The sequence below is a fragment of the Panthera leo genome, chromosome A3 (assembly GCF_018350215.1).
Source record: "Panthera leo isolate Ple1 chromosome A3, P.leo_Ple1_pat1.1, whole genome shotgun sequence".
Classification (NCBI taxonomy): domain Eukaryota; kingdom Metazoa; phylum Chordata; class Mammalia; order Carnivora; family Felidae; genus Panthera; species Panthera leo.
Window position 1 is genome coordinate 2085748 of NC_056681.1, and position 21790 is coordinate 2107537.

The 21790-nt window shown below is 56.9% G+C and overlaps 1 protein-coding gene across 4 annotated transcripts in view; it reads right to left on the bottom strand.

The window, feature by feature from the left end:
- Positions 1 to 21790, bottom strand: part of CDH4 (cadherin 4) — a 538296-nt gene that overhangs the window by 118663 nt on the left and 397843 nt on the right. For all 4 annotated transcript variants that reach the window (XR_006200327.1, XM_042930499.1, XM_042930497.1 and 1 more), the window contains exon 4: positions 15270 to 15443. Coding sequence is in view for 3 of the 4 variants with exons in the window: in XM_042930499.1 (XP_042786433.1) it covers positions 15270 to 15443 (174 nt within the window). In the remaining variant the exon portion in view is untranslated. The remainder of the gene's footprint in view (positions 1 to 15269; positions 15444 to 21790) is intronic.

Genomic DNA, 21790 nt, shown 5'->3' on the forward strand with positions numbered 1-21790 from the left:
TTGTCCCCTCCGGCCTCCCGGGTGGACTGACACCCGCAGGGGACGAAGGCAGAGTGGGAGCCCCAGCGTCACCCGCATTCCTCCAGCACAGCCGCGGGGAGGGCACACCGTCCGTCTGGGAGCGAGGGGCCCGCCCGACCTTCCTGATCAGCCGGGGCTCTGCGAGGCCAGCACCGTATCCTTCTTGTCCGGCCCCCGGCCTTTGGTTTTCAGTGCAGTCACAGCTCCGCAGAACTTGCTGGACTGAGAACCGGGCTGTGGAGAAGCAGCACAGACGTGTACCTTCTGCCGCAAGGGTCAGACCTCTTTCCTGACCGCCCCCTGCCCCGGGCACGGCCACACTCCGCGGGAAGAACCCTGTGTGCCGTGAACCCTTCTAATTGGCACAGTCATTGGCGGCCTTCCAGCGCATGGAGAAGGGACTCGTGTGGCCAACGGTCCGCCAGGGTGGCCGGGCCCTCGGGTCAGCCCTGCACAGGACACACGGGTGGCCCCCGCGGGTCCCTGCTGGGGCCCCACCCCCCCTGCAGCCGGGAGGGAGGGTGGCCCTCCCGTTGGGGACACGCGTTGAGTCGCAAAGCGGGTACCATATGGCGCTCTCGTGGCAAGCCGGAACAGGCGTGAGGCTCGTCACCATTGGGAAAGCAGTGTGAAACTCAATTTCTCGGCGAGGCGGAACAGTTTCCACTTTAGCACAAGCCCCTGCAAACGGCGTCTGCTCGGCGGCCCTTTGTTCTCCTGTCCTGACTCAGCTCAGCAGTGGCTGCTGAGCCCCTGTGCAGCCCCCACACCCAGCCTGTAACTCAAGCGGTGCCCTCAAGGTCAGCGGCCCCGCCCGGGTTTGACCACCCAGGACTGAGGTTCCCCCCCATGCCTCCCGACATGTTCCCTTCCCCCAAGCAGGGGCTGCGCGGGGCCCAGGGAGAGGGGGACCTGGTCCGTTCCTGCGGGATTTCCCTTCCAGGGCAACAGGAGGCAAGAATCTGGTGCAGGACGGGGAGCCGAGTGGAGAGCCCACACCGGGAGTCCTCCGGGGCAGCCCCAAGCTGCAGGCAAAGCATCAGGTGACAGTCGGCCGGGCCACCAACAGGGCCTTGTCCACAGGCCGGGACGGGGCGGCTTTGAGCTGTCAGTCAGTGCACAGGGCTGGGGCGGGTAGGCGTCCTGCTCTGTTGTCTCATGGCTGTGTGACCTTGGATGAGTCACTCAACCTCTCTGAGCCTCAGTCCCTGCCTCTGGGAGTAAATGGTATTGCTGCTTACTGCATGGTCTGAGGGTCACGTCATCGACGGCATCCCCTGGGGCAAAGTGGAAATCCAGGAGCGCCCGCGTGTGTGCATGGACAAGCCCACAAGTGCACTCGAGCGTGTGCACAGCAGGGCTTTACTGGACACTTGGGGAGGCCAGTGACTGGAGTCAGGTCAGGCGGGGGCCGGGCTCAGCAGAGCTGGTGGGGTCCCGTCTTGGGGGCAGTCACCATTCACACCCGCTGGCCGGGTCCACCTAGGGAGGGAGGGGCCCGGAGGCCAAGTCCCATCAGGCCGATGGCCACCACTCCTTAGGAACAGGAGAAAACCAAAGTAGGGGACCCAGGCAGCCGCCAGGGCCTCAGTGCTCCAGGGCCTGAGCATGGGCTGAGTTAGGATGCGACAAGGGAATGTACCACCCACAGGGCATCCCGGGGGCACTCAGCTGCCCACTCAGAGCTTCGAGGCCCCTTGGGCCTGGGAGGGATGTAGGGGCAGCTCGTGGTGCTGGAGCCTCAGGGCCTGCTGAGCCCCTGGTCTGGGTCTGTCTAAATGCTGGTCCTCGTAGGCACAGACCCCACCTGACATGCTCGGGAGTGCAGAGGCCTGAGCGGCTCACATTTCTTCCAGAACAGTGAGGACAGCGGGCCCGGGAGACTGCATGTAACACCCCCACCCCTTCCCCTGCCAAGTGACAGGGGTGTGCCCGGGTGGCTCAGCCTGAAACCCTGGGAACCAGAGAGTGTCCCTGTCTCCACCCCCCACTCCCTAATCAAGTCGTGTGGAGTCTTTCTTCCGGCCTGTCTGGGCTCCTGGGCACCCCACTCCTCTCCAGGCACCTCCCCTGCCCTGCCTGGCCCACACCACTGCTCCCCTGGGCCGGCTCCCTCCTCCCGAGGCTCCGCTGCAGCTCTTGTCCTTAACCTTCCATCCCCCACCCAAAGGCACTTCCCAGACCACCACGGGTGGGTTTTTACAGGCTTCTCAACATGTGGGGCAAGGGCTGGATCTCCTGCCTGGTCCAGAGGGCCCGAGGGGCTGCTGGGCTCCTGCTCTCCTCCCGGTCTGCCCTCCCACCTCTCCTCACTCACCATTCTAGCTGTAAAGACTTTTCCAGTCCTTGGGTATACCGGGCTTGTTCCTACCCCAGGACCTTTGCACTTGCTGTTTTCCCTGCCTGAGCTTGCCACAGCTGGCTCCTAGTCTTGCAGGAGCTCAACAGCGGCTTCTTGGAGAGGTCTTCACCAACGCGCCCCACCTAAAGCACCTGCTTCCTCCCCACCTTGCATGTCCCCACCTGTCTCATCCCTGCGTTTGATCTTCTCTGTGGTTCCGTCCATCTTCTGGCAGTTTCCTCTCCTCTTGTCTGTCTCCACCACCAGTGTGTTAGCTCTCGAGGACAGGACAGAACCATGACCATGGAGCTGCCGCTGTGCCTCAGTGCTGACCAGAGCCGGTGCTCAGTGAATGCCCCCGTGTCCTCATGACGCGCTATGGGGAAAGGTGATCAGCACGCGGTGGGGTGAGGCGGAGGGACCCTCCCTTCTCCAGCCTGGAGGGCCTGGAAGGCTCCAGACTCTTCTGAGATGCTGGTTAGTTGTCTGCTTAATTTTGCTTTTAACAGACCGAGGACGTAGTCCTTTTCTCGTCTTCATCACCTCACATTTTTGGGAAAATGAGATCAGCCTCTCAACTTGAGAATTACAGCCCGTGAAGCCTCTAAAAGCCAAAACCAAACAGGTAACTCAATCGAATAGCAGCCTGGAGGCCCAAAAACTTTGTGCAGGTGCTCAGAATGTGAGGCCTCTTCCGACGGCTGGTACGGAGATGTCCCTGAGTCCCGGGTGTGCGGCCGGAGACCCAGCCGCTGTGGGAAGGGACTGTCAGCCAGAGGCAAACAAAGCACAGAGGAACTGTGTCACAGCAGACTCACCAGCACTGGCTCTTCCTCCGGCGTCATTTGGGGGCAGACGCGTGGCTGTCCCAGCGTCACTGGGGAGGCCAGAAAGCAGCGCACGGTTTTCCGTCGTCTTCTGTGGCCTGGAGTGGGTCTGGTTTCCCAAACACCACCCGTCCTTGGACCCTATCCGTTCCGACTGGCTTGGCTTTCGAGCCTGTGTCCCCACACCCTCCTTTCTGTGGGTGGCAGTTGGGTCTTTAAGCCGAGAGCTTGGTGAGGGCAGCTGTCTCCATGCTGGTTGTGTACAAGCCAGAGGAAGTTGCCAGGAAACACCAACAATCATCATGAGCATGGGCGGGTCTCCAGCGGGAGAGAATGGCCCGGACCCCCAGGAGGGCACACGCGGCCTTCAGCCCGTCTCCTCCTTGGCTCTAGGGAGCACCTGTTCCAGGCACCCAGGCAGCTCCTGACCCCATGTCTGGGTGGCGCCTGGGACGCGGGAGAAGGATCCGGGGCCCGTGTTTTCACCTGCAGCCGTGCTCCTGTGCTGTCTGTTCCCTTCCAAGCACGTAGCCATCTTTGAAAGCAAAGCCTGTGTGCTACGCTGTCCCAGCTCCGTCCCTGCAAGGCCCACCCCTGGGGGCTTGGGCTTCTGGAGGGTGCTCTGCGGCTGCCTCCCAACCATGAGCACCGGGGCCCGAAGCCCCACGGCCCTGAGGCCACCGAGTGGACCCCGAGGTCCAAGGGAGGCTCTCACCCTTGTGGGTCACGAGTGTCTGGGCCAAGGCCCCCACTCCCACCCCCGCATCACCCCTGACGTAGGGCCACTCGAGGAGCAGACATGCCTTGCAGGCACTGGTCCCAAGGTGACTTTCAGGGAGCCAGCGGGGTGGGCCCCGAGCCGCCTTGGCCGAGCCGCCCTGCAGGGCAGACCACACAGCGTGAAGAGCCTGGCCTGTCTTGCACGCCCTGCCCAGAAGCAGGGGTCCCTGTGGGACCCTCCAGAACAGTCTCCTCTCCAGGCCCCGTCCTCACCCCTGCCCCCGCCCCCCCCAAACCTAAAGCAGGGGTGCCTCGCCCCTGCTCGCCGGCCTCAGCCCCTCACGCTTCCCAGTGTGCTATCCTTGTGCCCTGACCCCGGAGCCAGGCTCACCACATGGCCACGCGGGCCAATCCGTGGCTTGGCGGGGACGTCACTCCCCGGTGTTCGCAGGCGCTGGCCTGCCCAGGATGGGGGAGCGGCCCGGAGCCCCGGGTCAGACACAGAGCGGGATGTTTCTCCTGCGGCTGCCGGGCGCTCCTGCCCACATCCCTGCCCCCCCCCCCCCCCAGCAGGAAGCAGAGCTGGAATCCACCCCGAGGTGCTGGCTGGCCAGGGCCCCTGCCCACTTGTGTCCCGCCCGCACCTGCATGTCGCTCCGTGCCCACGGGCCTGCCCTGTCTTTCCCAGGAATGTGCTGGCTCCATCCGAGCTGCTCGGTGCACTCTGGCTCGGGGGACGCGACCCAGATGCTCAGAGGGGCCCCACGGGACTGTCGGTGAGCGAAGCAGGGGCAGAGGCTCCCGGTCCCGCTGACGTTTGCACCCAGGACGGGCTCGTGGACGGCGGCTGTCCCGAGCGTTCAAGGAAATACTCTCACATGTGGTTTTTCTCTAGGGAACGGAAGCCCTACGTTCCACGGCGTAAATGCTGGGGACGAATTCACGTTTCCGCGGAACTCCGCTTACATCACACTACACGCATCTGCAAGGTGACCGGGTTCCGGCTGCTGGTCCACCCACCGTGGGCCAGGCCGGGGGCGCCCTCCGCTGCTCTGGGATCTCAGGGAGGGATGGGCGGGGGGTGGAGAGTCACACAGGGGTGGCCTCCTTCCCTTCAAGCCCAGGCTCAGATCGGGGAGAGCCCAAGGGTCTCGCTAGTCCCACAGCAGCAGCAGATCCCAAATCTTGAATTTCACTGAGATGGAAACGTAACAAAGAGGTTTTGTCGAGGTTTTCAACTCCGTTACCGTGCCAAGCAAGGGCAGTGGAACAACGCCCTTCGGTGCTGGCCGTTGCAGGGGCCCCCTCACCAGGCAGTCTCCTTCGGCCGCTGCCACTCTGCCTGGTCCCTGAGCGGCAGCCGGAGGGGTCTTGGCCAATCTAAGCCTCGTCTCATCACCCCTTGGGTCTCAGAGTAAAACAAGTCCCCCCCACAGTCACACGCCCCACTCAGGACCCGGACCTCTGGTTCTCCAAGCTGGCTGCTCACCCTCCCCCTGTCTCTGGCTGTCTCCGTTCAGCCACTCTGACCTCCTGGCTCTTCCTCTAAGACTTTGCTGTTCCCCCTGCTCAAATCTCTTCCCTTCTGCAGCACCATGGTTCTTCTGCTACCGTACCCCACACCCTCTGGCCCCTAATAGTTGGTTTACTTATCTCTCTCCCCTGAACATAGAGTCCCTTGGACTCTGTCCCATCCATTCTCTGTGTACCGTCTACACCTGAACAGCACAGAACGGGCGTTCAGGTTGTACGTAAAAGCTTAATGAGCGTGTGATGGATGAACAGACAACCTTCCCCACGACCTACTGTCACCATTTCACACCAGAATGAAGGACACCCTTTTCCAGGAGAGGGCCGCCAGCAGCCTTACCCCAATATACTCTGAGGACTCGACCCCTCTTGGCACTTGTGGGAGGACCAGCCCCACCCTACGGTAGCCCCAGGGCAGCCAGAGGGGACAGGGGAGTTTCCCTGGTAACAACTAAATTGTCCTGGAGGTAAGTGAGAACAGGAACAGTGAACCAGACCCGCCAGCCAGGTGGGATGCAGCCCTCACCTGCCCAGCCACCTCCTCCCACCACTGCCGGACACCGCTCCTTGAGTTCCAGAATATTCTGAGCCCTGATCGGCCCGACCTCCTCTTTGGCCTCCACGGTGAGGCCCAACGGAACTCCCAGCTCGTGCCCACACTTGCAGATGATGTCTGGTCTGCAGACTCGAGCCTGGTGGCCATGGCAAAAGTCCTACTTGGCGGGAGCCCCGCTGTGACTATCCATTTGTGGCAGGTGCTCAGAGCGCCTGCCCTAAACAGCCACCCGCACAAGGCGCTACAGCAATTCAATGACTAAATCAAATCTCTGAATATTAAATTAATGGTGGAAGTCTAAAATATTAATATATTCTAATTAAATATTCTCCAATAAATTATCGGAGCATCTGCAGTGATTTGACTCTACTTTCGTTTCGTCAAGATCTTTCAGCTGCATAAATATAGCCATTAAAGCAATTCAAGAAAGGGAACGTTTTCTGCTCCGACGAGGGAACGGGAGACACAAAGGATCTGCACGGTTCTGTCGCGCGATTGATTAAATCACAGAACCCAAGGCCGCCGAGTCGGTGAACGGCTGCTTTCTTCACGTCCCTCGGGCTTTAGCAAGGACAGTGTGAATTCCCTTCAGGTCTCCACACGATGTGTAATTACAGGGAGGCTGGACGGCGGCTGCAGAAGGGTCTCGAGTGGTGTGTTTGTGTTGGGGCCGTGCTGTTGGAACCCGGGCTGGGCGGGGGGCAGGGCCTGAGCCCCCCCACGGGGGCCTGAGCCCCCCCACGTGAGTCCACCAGGACTCACGGCGGGAGGAGTCACAGAGTTTCCAGGAGAACGTCACTCCAGGTCATTAAGAACTCCCCTGGAGTCACTTCTTTGGTCAACGGCTCCTTCCCTTCCGGGGACAAAGCAGTGGACGCCACTGTCTCTTTCGCTCTTACGAATTATAAACCCACAATACAGCACCACACCTTTGCTTTAAACAGTCAGCTGTCTTTTCAGTAAAATATTATCCCCCAAGTGTATCTTTTCCTGTTCTCCCCATCCCTTCCTGCAGATCTAAAAAATTTCCAGCCTTGTCCTTTCTTTTCAGCCTAAAGAACATTCTTTACCACTTCTCGTGGGTCTGCTGGTAATGAATTCCCTCAGTTTGCTTATCAGAAATGTCTTTATTCCACCTTTAACTTTGAAGGGCATTTTTTTTTTTCTGGATACAGAATTCTTGGTTGATAGTTTTCTTCATTCAGCATCTTGAAAATGGCCTCCCATTGCCCAGTGGCCTCCGAAAGAGAAGCCAACCTTCGCTGCCCCTGCCCTCTGACAGAATGTGTCTCTTCCTCTGCTTTCAAGATTTCTCTCGAGTTTTTGAATTTCATCAGTTTGACTATGATCAAGATTGGGTTTTCTCTGTATTCATCCTACCTGTGGTTCAATGGATTTCTTGGATCTGTAAGTTTGCTTCTCTTATCCAGCTGAAATTTTGTGTTTCAGTTTTCTACAATTCTTCAGATTAGGTGATTTTTACTGATCTATCTTTAATTATTTAATTATTTAAAATGTTTCATTTATTTTTGAGAAAGAGAGAGACTGCGAGTGGGGAGGGGCATAGTGAGACAGGGACAGAGGATCTGAAGCGGGCTGCACGTGGTGACAGCAGAAGGCCACATGTGGGCCTTAAACTCACAAACTGCGAGATCACGACCTGAGCCGAAGTTGGATGCTCAACCGACTGAGCCACCCAAGACCCCCTGGTGTATCTTTAAATGTAGTGACCCTTCTACCATCTACAATCCACTTGGAAGCCCATCCAGCAAGTTTTTATTAGAGATATTGTACTTTTCAGCTTTACCACTTCGATTTGGTTCTGTTTTTAGTTTTCATTTTTTCTGCTATGGTTCCACATGTATTCATTCGTCCTGACTGTGCTTTCCTTTGAGTCCTTGAACGTATCTGTACAAGATATTTCAAAAGTCTTGTTGGTAATATTAACATAGTAATCCCAGAGTTAGATTCTGTGGGCAGTTTTCCCCTCTTAATTATGGGTTACATTTTGTCTTCTTTCTCTCTTTTCTTTCTATTTTCTGGGGATATGTCTAGTAATTTTTGTTTGCGTATTGGTCATTGTCGATGATACATTGTACAGACTGGTTCTGTTATCTTTCTCTGAAGGGTGTTCATTTCTGTTAAGGCAGGGAGTTAACTTGGCTGGACCTAAATCTAAATCTGTTTCCCTTGCAGGAGACAGCAGTTGAAACTTCCGCTCAGTTCTTTCAATCTTCTTGCTGTTGCTTTTTGCTGGGTTCTTTGGAGTCTCCCTCCCACACGCACAGCTCCCTGGCTAGGCAGAAGTTATAAGCAGATGTGAGAGTCTCCATCCGTGGCTACACGTCTTACAGGATTGATCCCCTCACATTCTGCTGCTTTGTCAGTTCTAAACCCCATCTTCCGACCCCTCTGACCAGCGAGATTGGTTTTCTGTGTGAGAGCTAGCTGCCTGTTGATGGCAGGATGAGAAGTGATCTCAGAGGGAAAGTCACAAAAACAAGATCTCGCCCAGTGCTGTTTCCTCCTTTCAGTTCCTGTCGCCTACTGACCACTGTCCAGCAACTTCAAATAGTTGCAGACTTTTTTTTGCCGAGTTTATAATTGTTATTTCAGAAGTGTTAGTCTGACATACGCTACTTTACCATCACCAGAAGCGGAACTTCCGAAGTAATTACTTTCAAGGATTGTATATTAAACCTAACAGTCTTCAAAATGATCATGAAAGGCTAACCAGTAGAGATGGGCACAACAGCTGTGTCATTCACTCATTTGATAAGTACTTAATGACACCTACTTTGTCCCCAAGGTTGTGCTTGACAGGCGGACTGTCCCTCAAGGACCTTTATGTCTAGTGGGAAAGACAGATCAATAATCATGACAAAACAGTGTCAAAAACTCTGCCACGGTGGCAGGCAATGGGGCTGCCATGCCCCCTGTGGGAGGGCCTGTGCCGGTCCTGGGAAGCGGGGTATTCTCAGAGGAGGCAGGGAGGGGCCAGGCTGGGGAGCGTCAGGTGCAGTGAGAAAGCCCTCCAGGCTGAGGGAAGGGCTCGTACGCAGGAGTCCAGGTAACCAAGGTGTGACCAACCTGCACGTAGCCCAGCGTGGCTGTAGTTGGGCGTTCCAAGGAGCGGAGTCAGACCATGAGGTCCTGTGAGACATGCTAAGGAGTGAGACCCTGTCTTGGAGACTGAGGGAACAGAAGAAGGGGGTAAACACACACATGCCACGTTTTAAAGGGCCACCTGACTTTCGTGAGACGGTGAATAATGATCGCCTGGTCATTCACACATGAACGGATGCCTTCCAAGAGCCAGAAACTAGGTTCCTAGGCGAACGCAGTGATGACCACACCACAAGGTTACCCAGCGGACGTTTCGCAGGATAACACGGAGTCAGACCTCAGCCGGTCCCATCAAATGCATTCGTGCGTCTGATCAACATTTATGGAGGGTCTACCCTGGGTCAGATACGGGGTGACTCTCTGTGTCCCTGTCTCACACGTTCACAGTGCCGACCCCGGCCCAGGACACATGGCTCACTGAGCTCCGCAGAGACCCCACCCATCTGCATCCACACAGGTCAGCAAATGTTTGTGGTTGGGTATGAAGCAATGTGGCACCTGTGCACAGGACGGGAGCCAAACTTATCCTGGAAAATGCGAACCGGTCCGGTCTGCTCAGCTCTCTTGGGCTGGTAGGTGGGAAGCAGATTCTGGCAGTCCTTCTGAGCCCCCTGCGGCCGTGCTCTCGTGAGCTCCCTGCTCTAGAAACGGCCTCCCGCTCATCTCTCACCTTCGCCACGTGGCTACCCTTTGTGCTAAGCGATTATGTGACGATCTCCTTTCCAGGCCTTGCTCCGAGGACAGGTTTGCACGAGCTGCTGTCCGTTAAAATACCGACTTCTGAAATTGAAGGACGCGTCTCCCGGTAGCACAGCCTTCTTCCTCATCGTCTTGAGCGGGTTCCTACAGTTGCCCCGGACAACCTCTCAAGTTAACAAGTTCTGAATTTTTATTAGACTTCTTAGAAGTCTGATTTTACCCTCATTCCGAATCTTGCCAGAAGTCAAACCTAACACACAGGCTAGAAAAGCAAGTGGCTTTTCAGAACCCTCCACGAAGGTACACATGAAGGAATCCCAACCGCGGTAGCGAAGGGACCAAATTCTGAATGACGGGCAGCAGGCGGCCTGCCCGCAGGCCCTCGGAGCTGGAAAGCGCTCTAGTCCTCTCCCTCTGAAGCTGGTGCCTGCACGGTGCTGGGCACCTCAGCTGGCCCCAAACCGTCCCTTCCAGAGCCAGGATTCAGGAGCAGGGAAAATCCCCTCCTGCCCCTTCCCAGAACACAGGGTCTCCGGCTTCCCAGGGGATCAGCCGGCCTGCGAGTGTCTCCCCCCTCGGCTCTGAAGCAGGGACAGCCCGGAGCTTCCGAGTGCTGCCTCTGTGATGTGGCTGCTCTCCCCTCCCCACTTAAATTTAGACGGCGGCCTAATTCCGGTGGGCACGCCCGCAGGAGCGCTTCCATACTGTGCCGCAGACACTCCCCGCTCCTGGCAGCCCAGCCCATCGTGGCCAGCCTTCCCTTTTCAGGGTTCTCCTCCACCCAAGTCGCTTATTCATTCTCCCTGCGTCGCAGAACTAATGCTAGTCCTTCCAAGGAAAAAGCCTGTAATTAACAGAGGCTTTTGGGGAAGAACGTTCTGCCTGCTTCTCTCCTGCCCAGTTTTTCATTTAGCATATTTTATCAGAATGAAATGCCTTAATGAGCACACAACTGCAGCTGATCCCAGCTGAACCTCAAAGTGTTCCTCGCTTGGCTTCCCGGCCCCATCAAGCTGTATTCACATTTGCTGGGACTCGGGCTTCTTTCTGGAGCAACTTCCCCCAAAACAGGGACAGGAAACTCATCAACGTCCTGCAGACAGAGAGAGGGGCAGGAAGCCTCCCCAAACCCCTGCCTGGGCTAGGTAAGAGCTGAACGGGGGGGGGGGAAGGGAGGGAGCGAGAGGAGGAGGGAGGCAGGAAGTGAGCACATGAGAGTGTGGGGGTCGTACGCGTGGGCTATCACGTGGGATGGCACGGGTGCACACGTGTGTGCGTGCTTCTGCCCCGAGTTCTGACATGATCACTGGGCGTGCACTTGGGAAAGACAAATCTCTTACAGAAACTGTAAGGAGATTCTGTTTTGCATCTGCTGAGGATGCATCTCCCCATAAGATCCCAGCTCGGCTTGGGATTCCGTTCCACGGAAAGTACTCCACCATCAGGCAAGAAACTCTGAAGGCCCACCAGGAGGGGCCGAGATCTCTGCCGGGACCCTGGTGCCCCGGCCTCCAGGGTGTGTGAGCCGCTGGGCGCCCAGGCAGTGCCCCCCTCTGGGCTTTGCTTCCATCACTCACTCAATGAACGTAATGCCTGCTGTTTCCAACAGTATAGGTGCGGGAGGCCTGTGCTCGGATGTGTCAGTAGCGATCATGAAGTCACGTGGTGCTAAGTGCTGTGGAGAAAGCAAAGGGGGCCGTGGGGCGAAGACCAGGCTTGGAGGGTCAGGTCTGACCTCTCGTCAGGCCACCCCTCGTCCCGTCTCCCTGGCACAGGGGAGCCGTCACAGACGAAAGGACACACACGCTCTCACAGGGGAGCCTTCCGGGGGCAGAGACACACATCCCCTTCCCTCCCTGCACGGCTGGCCCACGTTTCTCCGTGTCCCTTGCGGTAAGGCACGGCCACACACCTGGTTTCGGCCAGTGGACCTCGGGCAAAATCAGTGCATGCCACGGCCAGGCCTAGCCAGTCCTGCAGCCCTCATTCTGGGGCCCCGAGTGACCGTGGTACAGAGCCCCCCTCCCCCAAACCACCTTCACAGGAGCAGGAAATAACCCGTCTTGTGTTCAGTTCTGAAATTCCGGGAATGCCCTTGATAGCAGTCAGCTAACACTAACCTACACCCTATCCTTCAGCTCGTGGCCTGTTTTGGAGTGGCCGCGCCCAGCATGGAGGTGGCCCTCCCTATGGGGGCTGCTGGACACGCCAGGGTGTCTGCGGAGCGGAGGACAAATTTGTTCAAAAGCACAGCCACGGGGCGGGCCAGGGGACAGCGAGGTTGAGCTGGTGGCACCGGTTCCCTGCTTTCCTCGGCGGACACCTGAGGCCCCGTTCCCGTTTCCTTCCTCGAGGTCCAGGTTAGACGTGTCAGCGGCAAGGGGGTCCTCGGGATGCTGCGTCCGCAGGGGCTCTGCAGCAACCGGAGCTGCTCCGCGAAGCCAGCTCTGTAGCTGTGCAGTTGGAAGGTGGCACAGCCCCCACCGGAGCACACAGATGTCCTTGTGACCACCCCCCTCCCCCATCAATGCATCCACGGGCCGTGTGGGAGCCGAAGGCTCGGCCGGCGGGGGAGACTTGGCTATTCTTGCCTCCAGCTACGACTGACTGGCCCCCGAGACCACGGCGGGTCCCTCGGGTAGAAAGTACAGAAGTGTCTTCTTCTCCATCATCCAGGAGGGGACAGGCCCTGGGAGTCCTCGCGGGTCGGGGGCTCCGCCTACGGTACCTTTCACAGCCTGTGTACGGATGGGCGCGGAGGAGGAAAGATTCGTGTGTCCCTACTAGGACCACTAACCTGAGAAACTCTGAAAGCCAGGACAGCAGAACATTCCAGAAGTGCCAGGATGCACGCACAACACCACGCGTGCACCTGCGGCGCGTGAGCAGACCAGAGCCCTCGGTACCCATCACAAGGTGGCGCACTCACTACAATGTTCCCGCCAAGTGCCGGGGAGGTGGGCCAGGGTGCTTCCCAGATGCTGGGAGGTAAGCTGGATGTGCGCTTGGCAAACTGGGCTACATCTGGCCCAGTGCCTGTTTCTGTAAATAAGGTTTCATTGGAAGACAGACACGGGGATAGTTTACGCGTTGCCTACAGCAGCTTTCGTACCGCAAAGAGTTGAGTATTTGAACCCGAACCTGGTTGGCTGCTTAAAATGGCTACTATGTGGCCTTTACAGAAAAAGTCTGGCGACCCCTGAGTCACAGCAACTGCTTCCGACTAAGCGGAGTTTTGAGTAGTTGCAAAGCACGAGGCCCTAAGTAAGGCTGAACCACACGACGGCAAGCTGGCTCCCCTTCCACTTGGCTTTGCATCCTGATGCCATTCAAGAGGAAGCTGCTGGTACTACCGCCTCTTCGGAAGGCTGATATTTGCTCTTCGCCTCCCTTAGAAACGAGTCCCAGGCAGCCTTCAGGCTCTGAGGGTGACAGTTACACAGCCAGACACCAACAGCTGTGTTTTCTCTGCCTTCTGCGAGTCTCACGGTCAGCCTTCCTCGCAGCCAACAATGCCAGCTTTCCAACTGTGACCGCAAATAAAGTCTCCTCTTAGCCTAATTTACATTAGAAATGAATCCCTGACAAGAAACACTAGGTAGGCGGATGACGAGTGCTAGTCAGATACGGGTCCCCGAGGGCAGAGAGGGTGGAGAGGGCGCACGCACGTGGGGGCCACAGAGCTACGTCATCAGCACCCTCATCCTGTCGGCGGCCGGGGGTTGGCACACTGACCTTGAACACGGGGTCCTGGGACTCTACCCCCAGGTTGGGGTTCACGTCTTGAGTGTTTCGCTCAAGCCTGTGCCTGCATCACAGGGACCTCCCAACAGTCAGGACACTCAAGGGCAGGAGGGGCTCTGGAAAGCACGAGCTCCCCGTCTCACGGGGGAGGGGGAACTGAGGTCAGAGGGTGGCTTCTCCCCACGAGTGGAGAGACTGTCCCGCGTCCCTCCTGCGCCCTCACGCGCCTGCAACACAGGCCACACTTCTGACCCCCGAGGGTGGGGGGCTCCCCCACCAAGCAATCCTGTGACACCGGCTGGGTGTCTGCAGTTTAAGAGACACAGTTTATTCTGACGAGGGCTGCGAAACAGCAGGTGTCCGTCCCACGGGAGGGGCTCAGTCCCGCATCGCGGCTCCCACCCAGAGGGCCTGCCACGACCCCCCCTCGTAGCCCAGAGCAAGTCTACTCGCTAGATTGTCATAACGAGTGTAACTCAGGAACCCCCGATGGGTAAGATGCGGACATGCCAGGCTCCCTGCCCCTCCCCGGGCCGCCAACAGGAGGCTCTCCACACCCTGTCCCTCGGGGTTTTTATGGAAGCTGCATTACAGACTTGGTTGATTAAGTCACTGGCCACTGGCAACAGACTTGACCTCCAGCCCCTCCCCGTCCCAGGCTTTCTGGGGGGCAGGGCTGAAAGTAAGGTCTCCCCTCTTGGAGTCGGTTCCCCTGGCAACCGGCAATCAGTCCCCAGTCCTTAGGGGACTCTCCAAAAGTCACCATTAACATAACAAAAGACAACTCCAGCGCTTTCAAGGGGCAGGAAATTCCGAGGGTTTTAGGGGCTTGGTGCTTGGGGGTGAACAAGGTTCTGTGGCCGGGGCACCGCGGCCGTGGCGTGTGTGGAGGGGCATCGGCTGCGGGGCCCGCTGCCTTGCTCTGCTCCGTGTCTGCATTTGAAATGCACAGCCCAGCTCCCTCCGTGGGTGCAGCGGAGACAGGACAGGCCCAGCAGCCCCCGGAAGGAAGGCCACCCGTGGCAACACCCCGCCCAGTGGGGTGAGGCGCTCCCCAACGATGGGGCGCCAAACGGGATCCTCGCCGTCGTTTTACCAAAGTATTGGCCGCACTGGGTTGCAATTTTCTCCAAAGGGAAGGAGGAAGTGCTAGTTGATGGCCTTGATTTTGAAACACAGATCTGTAGAACCGATTCTTCCCTTCTCCCAGGGAAAGCACCTTTGGGGAGGGGGCCGGGAGCTCGTGCACTGCAGGAGCCCCACCCCCCACTAGGGATGCAAAAGCCCCGAATTTGGGGTCACGGTCTCCGTCCCAAGTTCCGGAACTTCCCACCGCCACCGTCATCCCCAGCACGGACACGCCGTCTTTCCACCGTCCAGTGTCTTAGTCGTCATTGGAAAAGAGTGTGAGCAAAGAAGCGTGTCAGAGGACAAAGGGCATGCCCAAGTCGCCACCCCGCCTCCTTCCATCAGCACAGGCGAGCCGACCCAAGTCCGGCCGGACCCCCCTTCCCTGGAGGACGAGGCTGCCCTTCTGATCTCTGTCTCGTGCAGTCTCATTACCATCTTGACCTTGGACACCGAGTGCAGCCCATCCCGTGCTCCCGCTCCAGGACAAGCCCGCCAGACTCACCTGCAAGATCCCGGAGGAGAGGACGCACTGAGCTAAGACCCTCCCCAGCCAGCAGGAGGGGTCTCCACTTACCCGCACCAGCTGCTGTGGGAAGGGCCCGCGGGAATTTTCCGGCACGTTGATGGGTGGGATGACCCAGTCTCGTTTCTGTCTCCTCAGCCCGTTGGCATTCTGGTGCTGGGGCCACGGCAACAGCGTGTCATTCGGAGGCTGAGAGGCGTCCAGACCGGCACTCGGCTTCCCTTTCTGCAGCATTAGTCGGAGGGGGGAGAGAAGAGTCAAAGAAGTCTGGTTAAGTTCTGCGCAGAGGAAAAGGCATCTGTTCAGAGAATCTGTTCTGTCCTAGATCAACACAGAGAGACTGGATGATGCTTGGGAAAGTGGCTAAGTGTTAGGGGGAAAAAATCAAGCAACGGAAGAATGGGGGAAAAAATCACAAGGGAAAACACAGTTTATTTATTTATTTTTATTTTTTAAATATTATTTAATGTGTATTCATTTTTGAGAGAGAGAGAGAGACAGAGTTGGACCAGGGAAAGGGCAGACAGAGAGGGAGACCCAGAGTGGGAAGCAGGCTCCAGGCTCCGAGCTGTCAGCACAGAGCCCAGCATGGGGCTCCAATTCACAAACCGTGAGATAGTGACCTGAGTGAAGTTGGACGCTTACCTGACTGAGCCACCCAGGCGTCCTGGAAAACACAGTTTAATTTAAAGTTCTTGTTTATGAAAACACCCCCTAAACACAGTTGATAACCCCGGTAAACATGATTTACAACAAATCTGTCAAAGGATGGAGAGTCTCACTATATAAAGAGTTCCTACAAATCAATAAAAAATTTAAATCTTTTTGGTAACAGGAAAGGACACGAATAGAAAGTCATGGCAAAATAAAAAATCAGTAAGCTTATTAAAAATGTTCACATCTTCCGTTAATCAAATGAATGCAAACTGAAGTGACATACTCTCTTCACCTGTCAAACTGACAAGATTAAATGAATGGATCTTCAGTCCTGTGCACTGTGCCGTGTTAGTCGGCTCAAGCGATGTTTGAGGGTGTAGGAGGCGGCGTTAGGCAGACCCGGTGTCTCGTGTCGATGTGCATCCTAAGGTCCACTGACTCTGGGCGAGTCGCTCTGTCCCTCCAAACTCCAGCTGCTTTTATAAAACGGGGCTGGCAATAACAACACTGATTTCAGAGGGTTGCTATGGCAACTAAAGCCATCAGAGCCCCTGCCTATGGGGCAGCCACTGGGACTGGATGGTGGCTGAGCCCTGACCGGATGCTGCTGGGGGCTAACCACAGCCTTCTGCTGCTTTGTGCCAGTCCAACAACAGCCTCAAAAATGCTCCTTGCTGTCAGCTGTACATCAATTAAAAAAAATTAGGAAAAAAAACCCCCAGTAGCTCCACAGCTGGAAATCTGTCCCCAAAACACTACTTGCCAACAAACGTCTCCATATAAAATGTTCACTGCAGATGTTTTTGTAATAATATTATGGATATTATGTATACATCAAGTAATGAAAATAATCGGAAAAAAAACCTCTGGAGATCTGATAGCCGCAAATAATAGGCAAAAAAAATTTTTTAATGTGTATTTATTTTTGAGAGAGAAAGAGAGAGACAGAGACAGAGTGTGTGTGGGGGAGGGGCAGAGAGAGGGGGAGAGAGAATCCGAAGCAGGCTCCAGGCTCCGAGCTGTGAGCACAGAGCCCGGCGCGGGGCTCGAACCCACATACCATGAGATCATGAGCTGAGCCGAAGTTGGATGCTTAACCGACTGAGCCCCCCAGGCGCCCCTAAATTGTAGTTAAATGCAGAATGCTATGTTTGTATCTTGGGATATTACAGAGTCATTAAAAGCTACCCTTTGGAGACGGGGACATGACGAATGTCCATCAAATAATGTAAGTGGAGAATGGCAACAGAGTATACACGTAGCACAAGTCCCTATTTGTGTGTGTGTGTGTGTGTGTGTGTGTGTGTGTGTGTGTGTGTGTAAGGACACAGAGAAGACCAGAAGGAAACATCAAAATGTAAACTTTTGTTTTCTCTGCTCACCAGTGAGCTTTACCCAATTTTACTCTATTCCTTTTACCTTTCTGTATTTCTGAATATTGCAACATGTATGACTTTCTATAATTAAAGGAGCCACAGCAGAGCTTCGCATACACACGCGGTGTCCGCAGACCCTCACGCACGCGCCCGGCATCTGTGCGGAGCTTCGGGTACGCACGGTGTCTGTGTGTGTGCCGCCTCCTTGCTCCTTTTCAAGGTGCCCCAGCACTGTTTTCATGGCTGCTGCTCGTTTGACTCTGCTTCGGAGCCAGCTGCACATCACGGCTCACGAGGCAAAGACAGACCTGGAATAGGACAGCCCACGGCACCTGGCCACAGCCCACCCGCCTCTAGCCACGGCGGGTCCCACCCTCTGCCAGCAAGATGGGCCTGGGTGGTCTGAGCACGGCCGTCTGAGGACCCAGGACCTTGCCCACTTTTTTTTTTTTTTGCAAAATAACTGCATAGAAATAAGTTAAGTACATGTGGACAAAACTGCCTACTTGATGAAAAGGTAAACTCTTCCCGAATCCACGGGCAATGCCACGTGGACAAGCCACAGGGGAAGGAGAGACCCCCTCTGGGACGCCCCCCAGGCCCCAGCGGACTCCCGGCCCGAGCTCCTGCAGTTGAGTGTTTGAGGCAACTAAAACCACAGGCCTTTCGTCCACCACTCCCCACCTTCATCGGAGAGGGGCCACGCGAGGTGTGCACGTCCCCGGGGGCCTTGACTTCTGTTCACGTCAAACCAATGGCTGCTGTGACTCATCTTCCGGCTCTCAGGATGACACAGCGATGGGGTCGCATCCTTACTTTCCTCCGTGAGCTTCACAGAGAACCACAGAAACGCTTTCAGAACGGTCCTGGCCACACACGGTCCCCTCACAGCCCGGGCACAGACAACTGCCTTCCCTGCCCACATGAGTAGCCGATGCCTTGTGGGCCGTGAGCGTCCCCCGCGGTCTCTGCCTAAACTCCCCTCACCGACTCAGCAGGACGTGTCCTCAAGCCCACTTTCCTAGGGAGGCACAGAGGGGGCCTCAGAGAGGCCGGGTCACTTCAGAAGGTCACACAGCTCAGTGGGCAGGGACAGGATCTGAACCTGGGAGTCAGACCTCAAGACCGGAGCCCCTGGATGAGTGCCACCCCTCACTCGTGGGTCTCGTTGCCTGGAGGTCACATCCCCTTTACCCGTCCTCAAGTCATGTGTGCGGAGGCCCGGCAGGAGTCAGCATTCCCGGAGAACTGTCTGCAGTCTGTGTTAAGGAGCCCCCAGGTGACGGATGCATTCCACAGCCTGGTCTGGGGGCTTCTCAGCTCGCAGCTAAATAGTTTGCCTGTCCCTGGGCACCTGCCCCGGGAGGAGGGACAGGGTTAGTGTTTGTTCTTAAGCGTGTCTGCTTGAGGGCAGCCTGCCGGACTTGGGAGCCTTGCACGAGATGCCAGGGAGCCCCGGCCACAAGCACAGCCCCGGGGCGGGGGGTGCTGGCCATCTGTGGCTCCCCCGATGTCTCCCCCAGTGACGGTGCGGAGAACACAGGTCTGCCCCACCGGCAAGGCTTGGGCGCCAGCAGGCAGAACGCTCACCTGAGTCCTTTGTATTTCAGGCTCGGGGTTTTAAAGAGTTTTCATAAAGCTGCTTTTTTTTTTTTTTTTTTTTGAACTGCTTTATCTTCATTTGCTGAGGACGAGCTTGCATGGCGTTAATTTCCCTAGTGTTGTTTAAATAAATTGCACATATTTGCTACTATTTTAAAGCTGTGAGACACATATAATAACAAAATCTGGCGAAAATCGATGCCAGACCCGTGCAGCCTCAGCCTGGAAGACACGCCCACGTCTCCGGGCAGAAACGTTAGTGCAGATGATCGGTTGCCCCTCTGGAACGAGCGTGCCGTTCTGACACGCGGTCACCCTGGGCCCACTGGGAACACGGCGCCTAAACACCGATGCACAATTGCGCTAGTTATAAATAATGCTTCCAGTTACTCTCAAAAATATTTCCTAACGGATGACACCCGCGGATTTTCCCAACGTGCTCCCGAATTCTGTATTTCTGAGTAAATGATGGCCGGGTGCCGGACAGCGGAACGAACGTGACCTCTGTGCCACTGTTACTAGAAATTATACACGTGCGTGTGCACGTACAGGTGTCTATAGGTGCGTGCGTGTGCGTGCGTGTATGTGCAATGCACGCAGGTACGTATGTGTGTGCACGAGTACGTGCATACACGTGTACGTGCGTGTGTGTTTGTATGCTGTGTGTGTGTCTATAACACTATAATTTTCCCCAAACCGACAGCCCGGCATCATGATAGGCTGGCCACACCCCATCACTGGGTCTTTACAGTCTCATCCAAGCTACAAGGGTCATTACTGGCAGGGATGGGCGGGGGGTCCTCGCTGCTGAACTGACCTTTGGATCTGGCCAAGCTCACACCTGCACATCCAGAGAACAAAGAGCCCTGAGGAAATCACTTGGTCCTGCTGTCCTCTTACTGGATGCCCAAGAAGGTGTGGTGAAGAGGTTAACTTCCTGGAGGTGCAGACAGCTTGTGGACGCACCCCGCCCGCAGGGGGCCGAGGCATTATTTTGGCCCCACGCTGTGGGTGCTGCCCTGCCTGGGAGGTCGTTGGGCTTCCCGGCCACTCACTTGGCACAGAGCAAACTCAGTGGACAGATGTAAACGTGGGGCTCCCCATGCTTCCTGAGCGCCGAGTAAGTGACCCTCAACCTCCACCCTCAAGTGCTCGTGTGGAGTGGCAGGCCAGGAGCCCTGATGACAGTGATGGCTGTCACGGGTCATGGGGGCGCCATGGGCCCAGGTAATCTCCGACTTAGTCCTCAGGACAGCCACACTCTCCATGGGACAGTGATCAGCACGGAGCCAGGAACAGGCGGGTTCGAGCTGGCACTGCAATTCAGGCCATCTTGGGAAGGCATAGACGCTTCAGGGGGATATTCTACCTGAGTGGGGTACTGAGGGGTGAATAGGAGTTTGTTGTCGGGAGAATGAATAGCCAAGAAGGGGGCAGGTGTGGAAGCAGGACGGTGTGGGTGCCTCAAAAATCAGGCAGATGCCCTCATGAAATTCAAGGGCTGTTTGGGGCCTAGAAATAAAGTAGAATGGGGGGGTGATGTTGCAGGCTTTCGGGGTCACAGGGCTGGTCTGACACGGGCTGCTCTTCACTGGCCCTGCCGGTATTTGTTTTGACCCCTGCACCCCCAAGCCTTGGTTCCTCTCCTGTGAAACGAGGAGGCCCTTACCGGGGGCAGTGTAGGTGACAAGGTGATACCGAGGGCATAGGGCAGATGGCGGGGTTTCAGCCCTACTGTCAGGCTCACGGTGGGGAGAAGAAACCCAAGAAGGGTCACGCCGGAGGGGGCTCTGCAGGCTGGACTGGACTCCCAGGGGTGCAGAGAGAACAGGGTAGGGGGGCTTTAGCCTGGACACCTGGGGGTGGTGGCTTGGCCTGGAATGAGCCCCGAGTGTTCAGAGGGGCAGGTGGGCTTAGGACTGTCCCATAACCTTACATCCCAGTTAAGGAAACTGAGGCACAAGGAGGAGAAGGAATGCGTCCAAATTGCCTAGTAGTGAGGGCGGGGCTGAGCCAGGGGGCGGTGGTGGGTGGGGAGGGGGGGACAGCCCAGGGAGACTTCCTGGATGCTGGAGGCAGGGTTTGGTGTCCCTGGATGGGCCCATCCCAGAGCCCTGTCCGGACATGGGCAGGCGTGAGTGTCCACCTTGGCATCGAGCTTGGCACGCCATCTGCCACGGTGGCCTCCCCCAGGCGGGCAGGGCACTACCCCCGGCTGCAGGATGGATGGGCTCCCTGCCCTGAATTAGGGTACGACGGGGGGGGGGACCCCCCACCCCTCACTACCTGGGCTGCTGGTCTCCCTGGCCACACGGGTAGAGCCCCACCTGCCTCCCGCCCCACCCTCCCCTCCCCTCCCCTCCGAACACCCCAGCCACACCCCTGCTCAAGGCTGCACACTCTTTGGTGCCCAGGTGCCCCAGGCACAGCCCACCCCGCCCCGAGCACGTACGGGCATTTCCCAGAAGGGGCAGATGAAGGGTGTGGAGCCCGGCCACCTGGGGAGACGTGTCTCGCGGTGCAGACACACAGAGCCACACTCTCACTCGTGAAACCCTAAATCCGCTATTTCTTAATTAGCTTTATTCACAAAGTGTTTCCCGTTTCCGATCGCCTCTCCCCGCTGAGTCTGAATCAGCAGTGCCCTGTACTGGATTCGTTCTGCTGACGTTGCTCTGGGACCGGGATTTAGGGGGACTTTCTCAGGCGGGCGTCCCAGTGCCGGGAGTGGGGCCTCGGGGGGGTCGCTTACAGCCTCTGGGCCTTGGTCTCCAGGCTCGTGGGGCTGGATGAGCTCTGTGCTTTGGGGCCACCTGGACAGCTGGGGTGCAGGGTGTGGGCTGAGGCCCTGACCTGGGGGGGTCAGCCTCACTCCACGACTTGGGGAGGGGTCATCCCCCTGCTGGGCTGGAGGCTGGACTCCCTGTGTCAGCGGAC